We start from the raw sequence: 17,626 nt of genomic DNA, 5'->3' as shown, positions 1-17,626 counted from the left end.
CACTCGACCCTTCCTCCTAGATTGTAAGATCGGGGCCCTCAGCCCCCACAGCTATTACCTTTTGTATCACTCGACCCTTCCTCCTAGATTGTAAGCTCAGGGCCCTCAGCCCCCACAGTTATTACCTTTTGTATCACTCGACCCTTCCTCCTAGATTGTAAGCTCAGGGCCCTCAGCCCCCACAGCTATTACCTTTTGTATCACTCGACCCTTCCTCCTAGATTGTAAGCTCAGGGCCCTCAGCCCCCACAGCTATTACCTTTTGTATCACTCGACCCTTCCTCTTAGATTGTAAGCTCAGGGCCCTCAGCCCCCACAGCTCCCACAGCTATTACCTTTTGTATCACTCGACCCTTCCTCTTAGATTGTAAGCTCAGGGCCCTCAGCCCCCACAGCTATTACCTTTTGTATCACTCGACCCTTCCTCTTAGATTGTAAGCTCAGGGCCCTCAGCCCCCACAGCTATTACCTTTTGTATCACTCAACCCTTCCTCCTAGATTGTAAGCTCGGGGCCCTCAGCCCCCACAGCTATTACCTTTTGTATCACTCGACCCTTCCTCCTAGATTGTAAGATCGGGGCCCTCAGCCCCCACAGCTATTACCTTTTGTATCACTCGACCCTTCCTCCTAGATTGTAAGCTCAGGGCCCTCAGCCCCCACAGTTATTACCTTTTGTATCACTCGACCCTTCCTCCTAGATTGTAAGCTCAGGGCCCTCAGCCCCCACAGCTATTACCTTTTGTATCACTCGACCCTTCCTCCTAGATTGTAAGCTCAGGGCCCTCAGCCCCCACAGCTATTACCTTTTGTATCACTCGACCCTTCCTCTTAGATTGTAAGCTCAGGGCCCTCAGCCCCCACAGCTCCCACAGCTATTACCTTTTGTATCACTCGACCCTTCCTCTTAGATTGTAAGCTCAGGGCCCTCAGCCCCCACAGCTATTACCTTTTGTATCACTCAACCCTTCCTCCTAGATTGTAAGCTCAGGGCCCTCAGCCTCCACAGCTATTACCTTTTGTATCACTCGACCCTTCCACTTAAATTGTAAGCTCGGGGCCCCCAGCCCCCACAGATGATACCTTTTGTATCACTCAACCCTTTCTCTTAGATTGTAAGCTCAGGGCCCTCAGCTATTACCTTTTGTATCACTCAACCCTTCCCCTTAGATTGTAAGCTCAGGGCTCTCAGCCCCCACAGTTATCACTCAACCCTTCCTCCTAGATTGTAAGCTCTAACGAGCAGGGCCCTCTGCTTCCTCTTGTACCAAATTGTATTGTAGCTGCTATATCTGCCCTCATTTTGTAAACTGCTGGCGCTATATAAATCCTGCATAATATGTGTGTAAAAATATAGTGACACCTAATGAGAGTGTTGAGTATTGCAGCCAATCATCCCAATATGCAGTTTAGTACCTCCCCAGAATGGGGCGAGAAATGTATTTGAAAAAGGCATGAGCATATTTTGAGTCAAAGTGTGAAGAAGCCCTAACACCGCCTCTACACACAGCCTTTACAATGACTATACTTTCACTCCCAAGGTTCGACCACTGTCCTCATTTCTACCCTTAAATAAACGTTTTCAAAAGATGCAAGAAACAAAACCCCACTCACCACACAGCACGCGCATGCGTCAAAAGTTCCAGCCGGCGCGAACTGATGACGGAACTCGGCAGCGAGAACGAAGGCTAGGAAGGCAGGAGAACGGCGCCTGCGCGGTAGGGCTGCTGTATTGTTTGCTGCAGACGTGAGCTTTGGAGGCGCATGCGCGGTTCTGCATGGTGAGTTCCTAGATTGTAGCCGGTGATCGGTGTTTAGTGTTGCAGTCCGGAAGGGAGATGACCTGCAGAGCTGACATGGCACGCCGGGAGCACCAAGGCAGTGTAGTCTGTATGTGGTCAGTGATTGTGTCCTCTGACATTAGACAGGCGGTGTTACCAGGCTCAGCACTGTCCTGTGATGAGGATTAGATCAGTATTAACCCTGCAGAGCTGGGCCCTTCTCTCCTGGGGTGACAGATGTCACACAGCTCAGCTGTTCCTTGTTTACACTGGGGACACATACAGGCCTCCCCAGCCTATCATGTCCTTCAGTCATGGAAGGCTCAGTGAGAATGATGTGTCAAACACCCTATTCTGTCATCTCCTTGTCTGACTCCTCCTTATTTATTGCTAAGGTTTACCTAAAGCCTCAACATTTGGTTGTTGATGTTGTTTTGGATGGAGTGGTGAGGGATTAGAACCTCTGTCAGGGTTTAACCTCTTCCTGCCCAGCCCCGGCATACCTTTTAAAAGAGAAGTATGGCTACATTGTACACTTACCAGGTGGCATCACTAAGCCCCTTCACGCTCCTGAGAATCTCAATGGTATTGTCAGGTTCCACCCGAATGCCTGGTCAGTAGCTGGCTCGGCCTACCATTAAAAGTCTGAGCAAACCTCCTGTCCCCTCCCCAGCCCAGAGATCCAGTGGGTGCTGGAGGGACAGAGCAGTGACTGACAGTCGCTGGTCTCTGCTAGTGCTGACTGAAAGCTGAGCGATCAGTGGTCATGTGATCCTTCAGTTCTCAGACTTAGAGTCCACATGGAGGCGAGTGTGAAGGTTATTATTTTATTTTAACAACCCCAAACGTCTTCTTTAACAGGGTCTTCATATCAGGGGCAGGAAGGATCAGCTGATCATGCAACTAACTGTCTTGGTGGTCACATGATCAAGAGGTGGTCCAACCAGCTACTGATCTTTAGCAGAGATTTGGTCACTGTGCTGGGAGTGCAGAGTGAGCACACTCTCAGCACAGAAAACTCTGCACATATACTATTATATTATTATTATTATACATTATATAGCGCCAAAAGGTTTGCTCAGCACTGTACATTATAGTGGGGGACAGTACATGAGACAATACAGTACAATACACAAGGGTTTCGAGGGCCCTGCTCTTTCGAGCTTACAATCTAGGAGGGAGGGGATAGTGGTACAGGAGGAAGTGGCTGTGGGGGATGGAGTGGAGGAGATTGGCTGTTAGGTGAGAGTGGGGTAGGCTTCCCTGAAGAGATGGGTTTATATTGCCAAAAGTATTGGGACACCCCTCCAAATCATTGGATTCAGGTGTTCCAATCATCTCCATGGCCGCAGATGTATAAAATCAAGCACCTAGGTATGCAGACTGCTTCTACAAACATTTGTGAAAGAATGGCTCGCTGTCAGGAGCTCAGTGAATTCAAGCGTGGTACCGTAATAGGTTTCACCTGTGCAATAATCCATCCATGAAATTTCCTTGCTACTAATATTCCACAGTCAGCTGTTAGTAGTATTGTAACAATGTGGAAGCAACTGGGAACAACAGCAACTCAGCCACAAAGTGGTAGGCCACGTAAAATGACAGAACAGAGTCAGCGCATGTTGAAGCATGCCACCACTGGACTCTAGAGCAGCGTAGACGTGTTCTCTGGAGTGAAAAATCACAATTCTCTGTCTGGCTATCCGATGGACGTGTCTGGGTTGGGCGGTTGCTAGGAGAATGGTACTTGCCTGATTGCGTTGTGCCAAGTGTAAAGTTTGGTGGAGGGGGGATTATGGTATGGGTTTTTTTTTCAGGGGTTGGTTTGGCCCCTTAGTTCTAGTGAAGGGAACTAGACATTTTGGACAATTTCTTGCTCCCAACTTTGTGGGAACAGTTTGGGGATGGCCCTTTCCTGTTCCAACATGACTGCTCACCAGTGCACAAAGCAAGGTCCATAAAGACATGGATGAGCGAGTTTGGGGTGGAGGAACTTGACTGGCCTGCACAGAGTCCTGACCTCAACCTGATACAACACCTTTGGGATGAATTAGAGTGGAGAATGCGGGCCAGGTCTTCTCATCCAACATTAGTGCCTGATGTCACAAATGCTCTTCTGGAAGAATGGTCAAACATTCCCATAGACACACTCCTAAACCTTGTGGACAGCCTTCCCAGAAGAGTTGAAGCTGTTATAGCTGCAAAGAGTGGGCTAACGCAATATGATATTGAATCCTACAGACTATGACTGGGATGCCATTCAAGTGTTACTAACCGACATCAGTAAAATCAGTCTGTATAATTAGTAAAGCATGCTTGTTATACTCCCTTTGGAAATATAGGGGTTAATCCTCTGCATTGTGTAAAAAGGCTGTTTGATCCTGACCTCTCTGATCCTTCCCTTTTTCAAGAGTCCCCCTCTTGTCTCCTGATAACACATATTGTGTGGAGGCACTCTGCACGTGCTCGGTTTGGTGTGTATTGCTAGAGAGATGTTTTTTTTTTTTTGTTCTTGGGAGAGTGCATGTGATTAGCACAGGGCCAATGAGCACTGTCCAGACAGAGGTAAGGGGTTCTGCATCCTTCTAGAGCAAAATGAAAACTCCTCCTAAAAGTTTTAACCACAAGACTGCTCTAACTGCTGATGAGAAAAGGTATTTAGAAGTTTATATCTACTAAAATAATTGCATTTCCATGTTCTGTGTACTGTGGGAGACCTGATATAGTGAATGCAGGGTCCTGGGTTTAGTAACACTTGAAAGTTCATGTGCGTGTAAAGCTAGGCACCCCAATACTTTTGGCAAAATAGTATATGTGCAGCGCGTAGGCTTTAAAGCCCACCCTCTTTGCCACTGAATATTTGCGTTACCTGGGTGGCAAGAAATCAAAGTCTCGCTTCAGTTTGTATTACTGTGTCCTGTTCTTCAGGGGACAAAGTACATGTACTACTTTCTCTCATCTTCCTATGCACTGCCTAAAGTCTTCTTTAGATCTACCATCAACTACATAGTGCATGGGCCTGCCTCACTGTATGCTAGTTGAATGGATTGTTGAGGTCTGACCACAAATTACATAGTTTTGGAAAATTTAAATGAGATTGTATCACCAGCTTAAAGCAGAAGTTTGGGGTTTATATGCAAAAGAAACATGCATGCTCACTTCAGTGCTGCAACATTGGTGTGATGCTGCAGCTGTCCCATGTGGGCTCCAAGACTGAGAACTGAGTAATCACATGACCGCTGCTCGCTCAGTCCGCTTGGAGTGGGGAGCAGTGACTGTCAGACACTGCTCTCCGCTTTGCTGTCGGCAAACTTTGGATCACAGGAGAGCAAAAGTGTAAATGCACTCCTGTGACCCACAAGAGAAGTATGCCTAAAAAAGCTTTGGCCATACTTCTCTTCTAAGTCTAGCTGTGGGGTCAGGTGGGGCACCGCTCCACTGCTGTCTAACAACACAGTTAGCAAAGAGATGACTTCTTTGACTGACGGTGCTTTTCTCTGTCTTCAAGCACATTTTAGCTGAAAAGTCTCCTCTAGAGATGATTGTCTCAGGCAAGTGCTTAGAGATGGAGAAAAGTGCTGTTTGTCAGAGCAGTAATTTCTTTGCTGTGTTGTTGGACAGCTGTGGGGGGCACATTGCTTGACCTTAAGGCTAAGAAGGAGACAACTGCTTTGATACATGGCAGTTTCCTCCACCAGCTCACGAGGAATATCAGCTGAAATGCTCCAGGCAAGCGCTCGAAGGCTGAGCAAAGTGTTGGGTGTCATCTTGCTAGCTGCATTGTAGGACGGCTGTGGGGAGAGGAGGGGTGCCCTGTCTGACTTCCCAGTTGGCCGGAAGACTGCTTTAACACACAACACTTTTCTGAGTCTCCAAGTACTTGCTTGAGACAAACACCTCACAAGGAATGCAGGTGGCGGAGGGCATATCAGCTAAAATGATTCATGCACATGGTTGGAGATGGGGAAAAAAGCACAGTGTGTCAAAGCAGTCTCCTTGCTAGCTATGTTTTCGGACACCAGTAGAGAGATGGGTGCCCTGCACAGCCTCACAGCTAGCCTAAAGCTGGCCATAAATGGGTCCTTTTTTTTTTTTTTCCAGCCAGCGGGTTGAATGAAAAAACTTGACCCAATGGGGGTATGGATGGGGGAGTCACTCCTGTTGAGTTATTTATTGTATTTTGATGGCAGGGAGACTTCCCTGCCATCAGAACATACTGATCAGGTCTGCCTGTTACAGTGGCATTTTTCAGACAGTGGTTATACAGAAGTTCAGACAGTGATTGTACAGAAGTTAATGCATTGGCATGCATTTCCTTTTTACGTATGTTGATAAACATTTTCAATGCATTTTTAATCTGGAATTTTGAGAAGATAGTTAATAATCATTGTCCAAGGCTTGGTCATACCTCATAAAAGACGTACTTTTCAAAACACACTGCACTGCAGAGCTTAGATTGGAACCAGCAGTATTTTTATTCTGGAGAAGTGGGACACGTGTTTTAACGCATGTTTTTCTACACGTTAAAACACAACAGTGCTAATGAGCCCTTAGAGTTTTTGTTCATTCTGAAAATGTTAGTTGTCATATGTGGCTTTAGCACTTGAGTCACAGACCCGGATCAAGCATACAGCAAACAAGGTAGACAAGTCAGAATTCCTCTTTTAGCTCTTACTCCAGGTCAGTGACTCAGTTATTAAGACAAAGGATCACTAGGCTGACTAGGCTTTGAGATGGAAGTGAGTAGTGACAACCTGCTTATTTCTCTTTTGACATGTCAGTGACATGAAACAAGTGTGAAGTTGAGAATCCTTACCTGCCTACTTGTTCTGGGTCACTGACACATTGGGGTTGATTTACTAAAACTGGAGAGTGCAGAATCTGGTGCAGTTCTGCATAGAAACCAATCAGCTTTCGGATTTGTTTTCCAAAATGTAATTGAACAAGCTGAAGTTAGAAGCTGATTGGCTGCCATGTACAGCAGCACCAGCTTTTGCACTGTCCAGTTTTAGTAAATCAACCCCATACAGTCTTAGGCCTCATGCACATGGTGCGGAGTAAACCCATGGACATGTTCTCCGCTGATCATCTCAGCACACAGATGGTCAGTGTATGAAGGAGCGATGTCAGCCCTTCACTGGCGATCTGTGTGAAAGTTCTCCCTCCAGATTCTCCAGCCCAGAGCTGGAGAATCGGAGGAACCACAAGCGAAGCAGGGGTAATTTACCGCTGCTTAGTAAATGGTGTTTGACTGATCTCTTACTGTAATCTCGCAAGATTACAGTAACAGCAGCCGTTTTCCAGCGTTTGTAGATCGTTCTCCCTTCATTCGGAGAACTGAGCTACACCGCTTCATAAAAAGGCATTCACAGGAGAACTGTGTTCTTTGAGAATGCCGGAGAACTGCGCAGCGGTCATATACCGCTGCATGATAAAAGGACACCAAAGTGAACTGACACTTCTACACCCTTCCCATGCCTCTGGCCCCTGCTGCACTTACCTCTGTAGATGATTCCTTTTCACTATCTACACAGCCCGGTGCAGCAGTCCTGGGGTTTGAAAACTGTGCTGTTCTTTACATAGGGACGTTGGGAGACTCAGAGCAGTTCTGATTGGTCAACGCCCTCACATGCCAGTGCTGATCAATCAGAACTTCTCTGATCTGTCCTTGTGATTTGCTTTTTTCCTTTATAATACCCAGTACTGCCAAAAGAAAGCACAAATGATCACGCTGCAGAAGGGGTATTGCAGACTAGTACTGAAGTGGTTAATAAATATTTTACTGGATTTAACACTTCTCCAAGCTGTACAAAACTAAAATTAAACATTTTGGCTTTAGATATGCTTTAAATGATGCCTCTAATTTATCATTGAATATTATATTAATTTGTTTTAAATAATAGTAGGTACAGTTACCAAAATCAGCCTTATATGGAAAAGCATTGACTTTGAATAAGATTAAATATTAGCTCAGGTTGCAGAAAGTAAACATTCGTGTCATATGTGCTTTGGACTGCAGTGTTATGTGAATCAGTCCAACCTCAAATACTTTGTGTATGTGCTGTTGTGTCATCTTTAGTACAGACTGCTGCCTAAGAATGATCTGCAAAATGTTGAACTGACTTTAATAAGGATGTGTGCCAGTGTTAACTGACAGATGACCACATAATGATAATATACTAAATTATACTTTTTTTTTTTGTAATTTTTTTCATTAACCCCTTGACTAGGTATGTTTATTAATGTCCTGGTATTCAAGGAGTTAAAGCAAGCTCATAACTGCTGCAGTGATTTGGGAGTTGGAAATCTCTTTTGAGGGACTCTTAAGGTGAGCCCCCCCTTTCCTTGCCTGTGGCGCCCATTGCTGTTCCTGGGCTGTTCTGTTTCTCTAGGGATCTAAGAACAAAGGCAAATAGTGGAAACTTTGAGAAGAGATGGTCATGGAACATCAGTTCCCATTTGAAACTGAAGAACCCAGAAGCAACATGTATTTGTTAGCCTCCTTGTGATAGCAATAAAATTGTGGAAAAAAGGTGTTAAAAGGTATCACCACTTAGAGTCGGGCATGCAGGTGTGTGTAATCATAAATTGTGCCACACATGTAAGGTATTGGCACAAGCGTAAGAATGAAAGCAATAACTTTACAATAACTCTAGAGCCAGAATTAAATGACTAAACCCAGGACTCTGCATTCACTATATCTGGTCTCCCACAGTACACACAACATGGAAGTGCAATTATTTTAGTAAATATAAATGGCTAAATACCTTTTCTCATCAACAGTTAGAGCAGTCTTGTGACTTCTATCAGTGTTCAGCCGAGCACTGGTTAAAGTAGAAGTACAGCTAAAGCTCTGTGGCTCAGTCATCGCTCAGCCAGTCCAGGCTGGGGAAAGATCCTGACTTTAAAGTTGGAATCCACCACAAAGTCTGGAGCAGCACCTGGCTCAGCCACTCAACTATCCACTGAGACTCCCTCCTCCTCAACAGCCAAGTGCTCCAGTGAGCACAGGGGGTGGGGACAGAGGAGACGGTGGGGACAGAGGAGACGGTGGGGACAGAGCAGACGGCGGGGACAGAGCAGACGGCGGGGACAGAGCAGACGGCGGGGACAGAGCAGACGGCGGGGACAGAGCAGACGGCGGGGACAGAGCAGACGGCGGGGACAGAGCAGACGGCGGGGACAGAGCAGACGGCGGGGACTAGCAGACGGCGGTGACTGATAAACTTAAAGCTGACGGTGAACAGATACAGCATCGGACTGATGCTGTATCCACTTAGGTAAATATAATTTGGGGGAAAAAACAAACCCCATACTTCTCGTTTAATCTCGTTGGAGGAGTTTTCATTCTCCTCTGACTGTCCTATGAGGCTGCATTATCCCTGACCCTCTGTCTGATTGGCCCTGTGCTAATCATATGCACCCTTCAAAAAAGAGAACTCTCTAACAATCAACACCAAACTGTGCATGTGCAGAGAGCCTCTTAGTGCTCTGTACTATCAACACATGGATTAGGGGCTGTGGAAGAAGGAGAGGATCAGAGAAGACAGGATCAAACATCCTTTTTACACAATGCAAAGGATTAACCCCCTTAAGTTCCACAGTGAGTATAACAAGCGTGTTTTACTGCATATACAGACTGATTTTACTGTTGTGGGTTTAGTAACACTTTAAGTTAACTCTAAATTAATATGCACTGATACCATTTTACAAGTGCTGATAATTTTTTTTTGGTACTCGCTGATACCAATTACTGATACCTGCTGAGGGAACCCCGCTGACAGCTGAATGAATGATCTGTTGTTAAGGATGCGGTGGCCCCGCTTCTTAACCACTTAGGTTCTCACACCTGTTCACCCCTTATGGACCAGAGCAATCCTCTGCACTGTGCAAAAAGGCAGTTTGATCCTTTCTTCTCTGTTACTCCCCTTTTTCAAGTGACCACCTCTTATCTCCTGATAAGACTGTCTGAACAGAAGGTATTTGCACATGCTTAGTTTGGTGTGTATTGCTAGAGAGGTTTTTTTTTTTTGTTTTTTTTTTTTCTTGGGAGAGTGCATGTGATCAGCACAGGGCCAATGAGCACTGGTCAGACAGATGTCAGGGGTTTTGCATCCTCCTAGAGCAGAAAGAAAACTACAAGGTTTAGGTAGTGCTGTGCTGGACACTGATAGAAGTCACAAGACTGCTGTAACTGCTGATGAGAAAAGGTATTTAGCAGTTTATATTTACTAAAATAAATGCACTTCCATGCTCTGTGTACTGTGGGAGACCAGATAGAGTGAGTGCAGGGTCCTGGGTTTAGTAACACTTTAAGATAACAACGTAATACATATATTGTTTTTTAGGGACAAACAAGGATTTATTTTCATGAATATTGAAACAATGCGTTTTCGTGTCTTACAACAATAAATTTTGGTTACAATCCTTAGTTAAATGTAACAAAGCTAAAAAAAAAAAAGAGGCACTTTTTTATTTTGTGCAGTGTTCGTTTAAAAATATAGTGTTACTGCACATACAAAGTGTGCATTTTATTATGTAATTTGTCCTGTTTAACCACTTTCCCTCCAGAGGATTTACCCCCCCCCCCCCCTTCCTCACCAGGCAATTTTTTGCAATACGGTGCTGTGTTATTTTAACTGGCAATCGCGCACTCATGCAACGCTGCACCCAAATTAAATTTATGTCCTTTTTTTCCCCCGCAAATTGACCTTTCTTTCGTGGTATTTGATCACCTGTGCCTTTATTTTTTGCGCTATAAACAAAAAAAGACCTACAATTTAAAAAAAAAAACAAAACAATATTTTTGACTTATTGGTATTAAACATGTCCAGTAAAAAAATTTAAAAATAAAATTTTGTCATCAATTTAGGCCAAAATGTATTCTGCTACATGTCTTTGCAAAAAAAAAATCCCAATACGTGTAAATGAATTGGTTTACGTGAAAGTTTCCAAATGGCGGTATATAATGGAATTTGTTGTTTTTTTTACTAGTAATGGTGGAGATCAGCGACTTATAGTGGGACTGCAGCGAGCATTCTGACACTGGGGGGAACTAACTTGGTGTCACTGACATCCCAGTGACACCAATACAGTGATCAGTGCTAATAAAAAGCACTGACACTGTACTAATGGCACTGGACATGAAGGGGTTAACATCTTGGGCGATCAAAGGGTAACTGTGTGCTGTTTGACTGCTTGGGCTGTGCGTGTGCTTCACTGTAAGCACACTGCTTTGTATGGCTCTGCTATTCAGAGCCATATAAAACAGTACAGGAGCTGACTGGGGAGAGATCTGTATTGCTTACATACAGGTCTCTTCCTGTTGGAGATACTCGGCGATCACCGGATGCCGGCGAGTAATCACCGGCCGGGACCCAGTGATTGACAGCCGAGGCCGCGAATGGCAGCACGGGTAGCAAGAAATTAGGTAACAAGAAATTAAAAACCCAGTGGTGAGTAAATACCACCAAAGAAAGCTCCAAAGCGGGTGCAGGGAGAGGGTAGCATGCCCCCTGTTACAATGGAGGATTGTAGGGAGGGATGTGGGCAGGTTCTTTAACAAAATGTTATCTTCCACCCTTAATATGGGTGAACTTATTCATTCAGAAATGTTTTAATTGTTTGGGGGTTTAAAGTCATTTTTAGCAAAAATGCATATTTTAGCATTGCCCTATAGACAAGTGATTAAAGAGAATTTTTAATCTTAGAAAAGCCTATGCTGTATATAAGACTTTGTAGGGATTATGGGCATCAGCATTGCTATTTATTTAAACATCTAAAGCCAAAACCTTTTGAATTTGTGTACAAAATGATTTCAGGTCTTTTTTTTTTTTTTTTTTGCTGTCTATGTCCACTTGGGGAGTTGGAGAGATTTCCTTTATTGCTTGCCTTGTAAACACATTGCAAGGTGAGTGAAAATCCCCTCTTAGACATATTGGTAGATTTCTTCTCTAGACTTCTCTGGTAACAACCATAACATTTTAGATTGGCAATTATTTTTTTTCTCTGTGACAGTAATCACCAGGACAAACAGAGAGGGGTAATCTCCCCAGCAGGGAAGAAAAAGCAATCAAAATTCCTATCAAGGGTTTCAGTGCTTCCCCACTCTATCTGAAATGGAAAAAAAAAAGTGTTTTCGTATTTACGCAGAACAAGTACTTTATGGAATTCTGTTGAGATGTTTGCTTAATTTTTGCTTCATTAAAAATTATGTGGTTGATTTTAATTTGTCTACTAAGTGCTAAATTTCATGTTTTGATTGTATATTTTTGATCTGTAGACGCCAAATGAGCTGTTGATGATAATCTCCTGCTTAAGGACACCTACTTGAAATTCTTTTCTTGGTGCTTTGCTGCACAGCATTGTCATGGATTCCGAAACTCAGAAGAAAGCATTAGTTGCCCACACCAATGGACTAACTAAGACTTCAGCACTGCCCTCAAAACCTAAGGCATCAAAAAAGCTGATTATCAAAAATTTTAAAGGTATGTTTCTAAAAAGATTTGTGTGTCGCCACATTATGGTAGTTATATATTAATTTATAATTTAGTTATATAATTATATATGTTATCTAGTTCAATTTATTCAACCCATATTTGATGGATCGCGCTGATTAACAGAACATTTCTTCTGACTGTTGTTGGATTCCCAGCACATTCATAAACACTCTAGGGTAAGCCAGTTTACCTGGCAATATTTTTTTGGGCAGTCGGAGGTGGGGTGGGACTCGCACTCGGGACTGAGAACTGCAAGTTCAAGATTCCTAGGGCATAAAGATTCATACTGGCCATGCATGCATTGGGATGATCATTTTGGAAAAAGAATACTATAGAGAAATTGAGTACACTAAGTACTTTTCATCAAAAAGGAAAAATTAGCCTCTGAAGCAAATCTAATTGGTGTTCCAGCCAAATCACTCTTTCTTTGTTGCACTGAAAGATCATTTGAAAGCAAATGATCGTTTGGAAAATTCATATATTAAAGACTGCCCTATAGCAGATATACTGCTACAGGGTGGCCCTCGTGTGGAAAATCATGTGTATATAAACATGATTCTGCACTTCCGCCTAGGGACGTGCATGCATGCCACTGGTGGACTGCTTTGGCTGTGATTATTTACAGCAAAAACCGATCTGCAGGTGCTGGACAGTGGATGTCTGCCGGCACCCGCAGATCGTCGGGCAGAGTCCCAGAACAGAGCTCTGCCACTGTAAAAGCAGAGCTCTGTTCTGACGGGGGAAGTGATGGATCTTGAGTCCCTGCAAAGCAGGGAATAAGATCCATCACTTCCCTTAGTAGAAGCAGCACACAGTGTACAGAAAAGACATAGCTAAGCACACAGTCATCCCTTTGATTGCCCTAGATGTTTATGCCTTCCCAGCTAGTGTCATTAGTACAGTGTCAGTGCAAATTTTTAGCACTGATCACTGTGTTAGTGTCACTGGTTCCCCCAAAGTGTCAGTGTAAAAAATGTCAGTCTCACTATGTCACTGATCGCCACCATTGCTAGTATAAAAAAAAAATTCCAGTTTCTATCCCATAGTTTGTAGATGCTATAACTTTTGCACAAACCAATCAAAATACGCTTATTAATATTTTTTTCTTTAACAAAAATATGTATCAGAATACATATTGGCCTAAATTTATGAAGAAATTTGATTTTGAAAAATGTTTATTGGATATATTTTATAGCAGAAAACCAAAAATATTTTGTTTTTTTTTTTTTTAAATTGTTTTTTTTTTGTTTATAGTGCAAAAAATAAAAACTCGGTGGTCAAATACCACCAAAAGAGAGCTCTATTTTTGAGGGAAAACATTATATATATTTCATTTATGTACAGATTTGCATGACCAGTTGTCAGTTAAATTAACACAGTGCCATATCACAAGAAATGGCCTGGTCAAGAAGGGGGGTAAATTTTCCAGAGGTTAAGTGATTTTTGTCACCAAAATGTGTAATGATAACCGCACACGTATCTAAATGATCATACAGTTGATCGTTCAGTGTGAGTAAAATGATCGAATTAATAAAATAAAAAAACAAACACCCGCCATACAGTTGATCTAGTGTGCTCTTGATCAGTTTTGACTCTGCCAAGCTGATGGCGGAGTTTTGTTGATCATTTTAAAAGTATAAAAGAAATAAGCTTTGCTATAGCTTCCATTAACAAATAATGATCTATAAATAGAGGTGGACCTTTTCATTCATCTGCCCGTCCTCCATTCATAGATCGTTTTGCATTCATGAAAGCTATAGTACAGCTTCTATGAATATGGCAAATCCCTCAGCTCGAATTACCCCCACATCACCAGAAGATTACAGTTGCGGGGGTAGGGAGGGATCAGAGGATTTCAACTAAAACTGCAGCCAGAAGCACAAGGGATACTTTGCATTAATTGTGCTGATTTTTGTGTTAAATAGTTTTTTTATCTAAACTTAGGCTTTAACTCTTTTGCTGTATCCCAGGCTATGCTTGCCCATCTGAAGATCCGGGACTGGCATAGCGGGTGCTGCCGGGTTGGTGGTAGGCAGCCGTGCAGACACACGTCCACTTTCCTCCTAATCTTGTTGCTGACTCGGAAGCAGCGTGTGGGTTAATCCTCTGGCACATGTAACACACTTCCAAGGGTGTCAGATGCTTAGTTCCCTGCTATGCTCAGTGGTTCCTCCTGCTGGCCCCTACCTCACCGCATTGTCCTGTAGCGATGCAGGGGGTCAGAGGAAGAAACCAGAGCACATGGCAGGGGACACAGGCAGCCAATACTCTCAGGGGACACAGGCAGCCAATACTCTCAGGGGACACAGGCAGCCAATACTCTCAGGAGTGTCAAATGCTGAAGACTTTGCCAGGGATACAGCAATGCTCAGATTCCTCACATTCTGAAGATGTAAGGATTTAGGGTCTTCTATTTCTGGAATCATTCTTCAGAGTTTTTTGGGAAAGCACAATTAATCTTTAATTGTTTGCCTTCCTGATCCCCCGAGAGGCAATCGGATATTGCCTGGATCAACTTTACCTATAAATGTTAGTATCCAGTTATATGCTGTGTATCTAAGAAAGAATCCAGGCCTTTTTTAAAGCAATCCACTGAGCTGTCCAGAACCAACTTTTGAGGGAGTCTATTCCATATTTTCACAGCTCTTACTGTGAAGAAACCTTTCCGTGTTTTGGAGATTAAATTTCTTTTCCTCCAGACGTAAAGAGTGCCCCTTGTCCTCTGTGATGACCTCAGGGTAAATAACTCTACACCGAGTTCACTATATGAACCACTGATGTATTTATACATGTTGATCATGTCCCCCCTTAATCTCCTCTTCTCAAGATGTCCTTTAAAAAAACCGTGGTAAAAATGTGTTAAAAATGCAAATGTGTAGCAAACTCAAAGTGTAGCAAAAACTGGAGATTAGCTTTATACACTTACATTGATGCTTTAGACATTTCAGTAATTGCAGTGCCACCTGTTGCAGATAAACCAAAGCTGCCTGATAACTACACTCAGGATACATGGCAGAAGCTCCAGGAAGCCGTAAACGCCATAGTGAGCAGCACTTCCATAAAGTACAATTTAGAAGAGCTCTATCAGGTATGAACTTTCTTTGTGTTCTGTGTACCTGTCATCCCAACGTTTCTCATTCTTCTGAAGCAAAGTATCGCATACTACAAGATTGAAGGGCAATGCTGGCCTCGCACTTATCGCTTTTTCAGTGATCCTCTTCAGGTTGGATTGGAATTTAAGTTGTATAAGTGTGTTTCTGTGTAATGGTACCACTTATGTCCATGTCCATGTTCATTTTTGTTTGATTAAAACCAAACTGCAATCATTTTCATTAATTTTAGCTTGCGCGTTTTTTTTAAGTTTGTGGCCAACTCCATGTCTTTCCACTATGTGGTTGATGTACTAAAACTGGAGAGGGCAAAATCTGGTGCAGGTGTGCATGGTAGCCAATTAGCTTCAAACTTCAGCTTATTCAATGAAGCTTTGACAAAAAAAAAACAAAACAAAAAATGTAAGTGGATTGGTTTCTATGCAGAGCTACAGCAGATTTTTCACTCCTACAGTTTTAGTAAATCAACCCTATTATTCTTTTCCAGAAAAAGTATTTTGCAAGTAGAGAAGTTGCATTTTTGGGAAGTAAAACTGCTGAACCCATTTACAGCACAGAGACTACCCTGTTCAGACCAGAACTTACACAACACATATGCCATAGCGCTTGTACAAATAGCTCAGTGTACAGTGCAGATATGACAGAAAATGCCCCTGTTTTGGTAGGTGTACAATAGGAAGCTTTTCCAGTGGTGAAATGATGTAAATATACAGTATATGGAGCATGCTATTCAGTAGGGTGTTTTTTCATGTGTACTGTTTGTCGAATTATCAAATGGGTTGCTTTGTATATCTGTTAGTGTCAATGCCTCTCATATACTAACCTTACATTTTTTACAACAGCATTTTGTCCTGGTAATTATAGTGGCTGTTTGCATAGTTTGTGATTCAATAACTGCATGGAAAGATACACAGGAATATGTCAGCATACTTATTGAGCTTTAGAGGTTCGGTGAATGAGCTTGGAACACTTCGACTGTGCCACGCTCGTACATTTGCATATAAAAGCTCCATAATAGTGGAGTCTGGATATTATTCTCCAGATGTCGATGTTTAATATTATTAAAACATTCTTTATGTTTTTAAAACCTATTCTGGATCTGGAAGATATGCTTTCAAAGTTGCTAGACCAGAGTTTTCAGTACCATATTAATGTGCTTGACAATGAAGAATTTATTGTACCCATTCTGGCTGTCAATATACAGGTTTTAACTTTTGCTTTCTGCAAAATCGTTTTAATCTCCATTAGCCCTCTGTACTGCCTGTAATGTCTCTCTTCTTCTCTGCCGCATCACCTCTGAGCCGAACTCGCTTTATTGAAAGGGAAGAAATGCTAGAAGTTGAGTTTACAGCAGACCAATGACCTTTCCCAGACCTGTGGTTCTAAAACAGAGAAGCCAGGCTTGCCCTGAAAGAGTTGTGGCCACATCTGCTGCATGCATGATTTCTGAAGATTGAGTAAGACCATACATCACTCATTTGTTTTTCTTCAACCAGTGGGTTGATTGAAAAAAGTGACCAAAGTTCTCTCATCCACACTTTGGAGGTGGATGAGGGAATCACAGCTGGTGAGTTATGTTCTGACGTCAAAATACACTGATCAGTGCTGTCCGCTATAGCTGGTGGCACTGATTGTGTGGAAATTTTCCTACAGGCTGCATGTACAGAAGTCAGTCGGTAGATCAACTTTTGTACAACCAGCCTGCCCATGCATGAATCGAAATTCAGCATGTCTCACTGAACTGGATGAATTTCTATTCATTTATGATCGGCTTTATTTACCAACAGAGTTGGTGACATGGATGACTCACGACGTGGAACTAGCTGAGGACTTCAGAGATGCACAGCAACAGACTCATAGCTTAAATGGTAGCATCACCCCATCTAGGCTGAACTGCTATGTGCATGAGATGACACACACAGATCAAATGCTGAGGTATGGGGGTACAGACAGCACTGTCTAATTGGGCTTAGCCAGGGACTGAAAGAGGATCTTTGCTAGATGATTGCAAAAAACAGAGAGTTGAAAGTTGCTTTATATTTATCACACCATTCCAAATTAGAAGTTCAGAGAATAAGTACGTTTTGTTAGTTTCATTTTATAGTGTACCCAAAAATGCAAAAGTGCCAAAACAGTATAATGTTAATATTGTCATGTAAATCAAGCTCTAATGAGAAAAAAAAGTTTTTCTTCTGTGAGACATATCTTTATTTAGTTTCTCCGGGCAACATGGCCACTCAT

At 42.9% G+C, this 17,626-nt stretch overlaps 2 protein-coding genes across 5 annotated transcripts in view; one reads left to right on the top strand and one right to left on the bottom strand.

Annotated features, from left to right (window-relative positions):
• Window positions 1-1,704, bottom strand: part of PCID2 (PCI domain containing 2) — a 61,202-nt gene extending 59,498 nt beyond the window's left edge. Inside the window, exon 1 of one of the 2 annotated variants that reach the window (XM_089693558.1) lies at window positions 1,613-1,704. The gene's annotated coding sequence lies outside the window, so the exon portion shown is untranslated. The remainder of the gene's footprint in view (window positions 1-1,612) is intronic. The other variant, XM_089693557.1, reaches the window with a different exon arrangement.
• The window catches only part of CUL4A (cullin 4A), a 116,011-nt gene continuing 100,040 nt past the window's right edge, over window positions 1,656-17,626 (top strand). Inside the window, exons 1-3 of one of the 3 annotated variants that reach the window (XM_089693554.1) lie at window positions 1,656-1,779; window positions 12,059-12,263; window positions 15,248-15,363. In XM_089693554.1, the coding sequence (XP_089549680.1) occupies window positions 12,146-12,263; window positions 15,248-15,363 (234 nt within the window). In that variant the 5' untranslated portion in view covers window positions 1,656-1,779; window positions 12,059-12,145. Of the gene's footprint in view, window positions 1,896-12,058; window positions 12,264-15,247; window positions 15,364-17,626 lie in introns of all 3 variants that reach the window. The other 2 variants (XM_089693555.1, XM_089693556.1) reach the window with 2 other exon arrangements.

This window comes from Staurois parvus, unplaced genomic scaffold (assembly GCF_062004578.1).
Source record: "Staurois parvus isolate SC_StPar_1 unplaced genomic scaffold, SC_StPar_1.0 ptg000634l, whole genome shotgun sequence".
NCBI classification, from domain to species: Eukaryota; Metazoa; Chordata; class Amphibia; order Anura; family Ranidae; genus Staurois; species Staurois parvus.
This window is presented reverse-complemented; position numbering and strand designations above follow the sequence as displayed.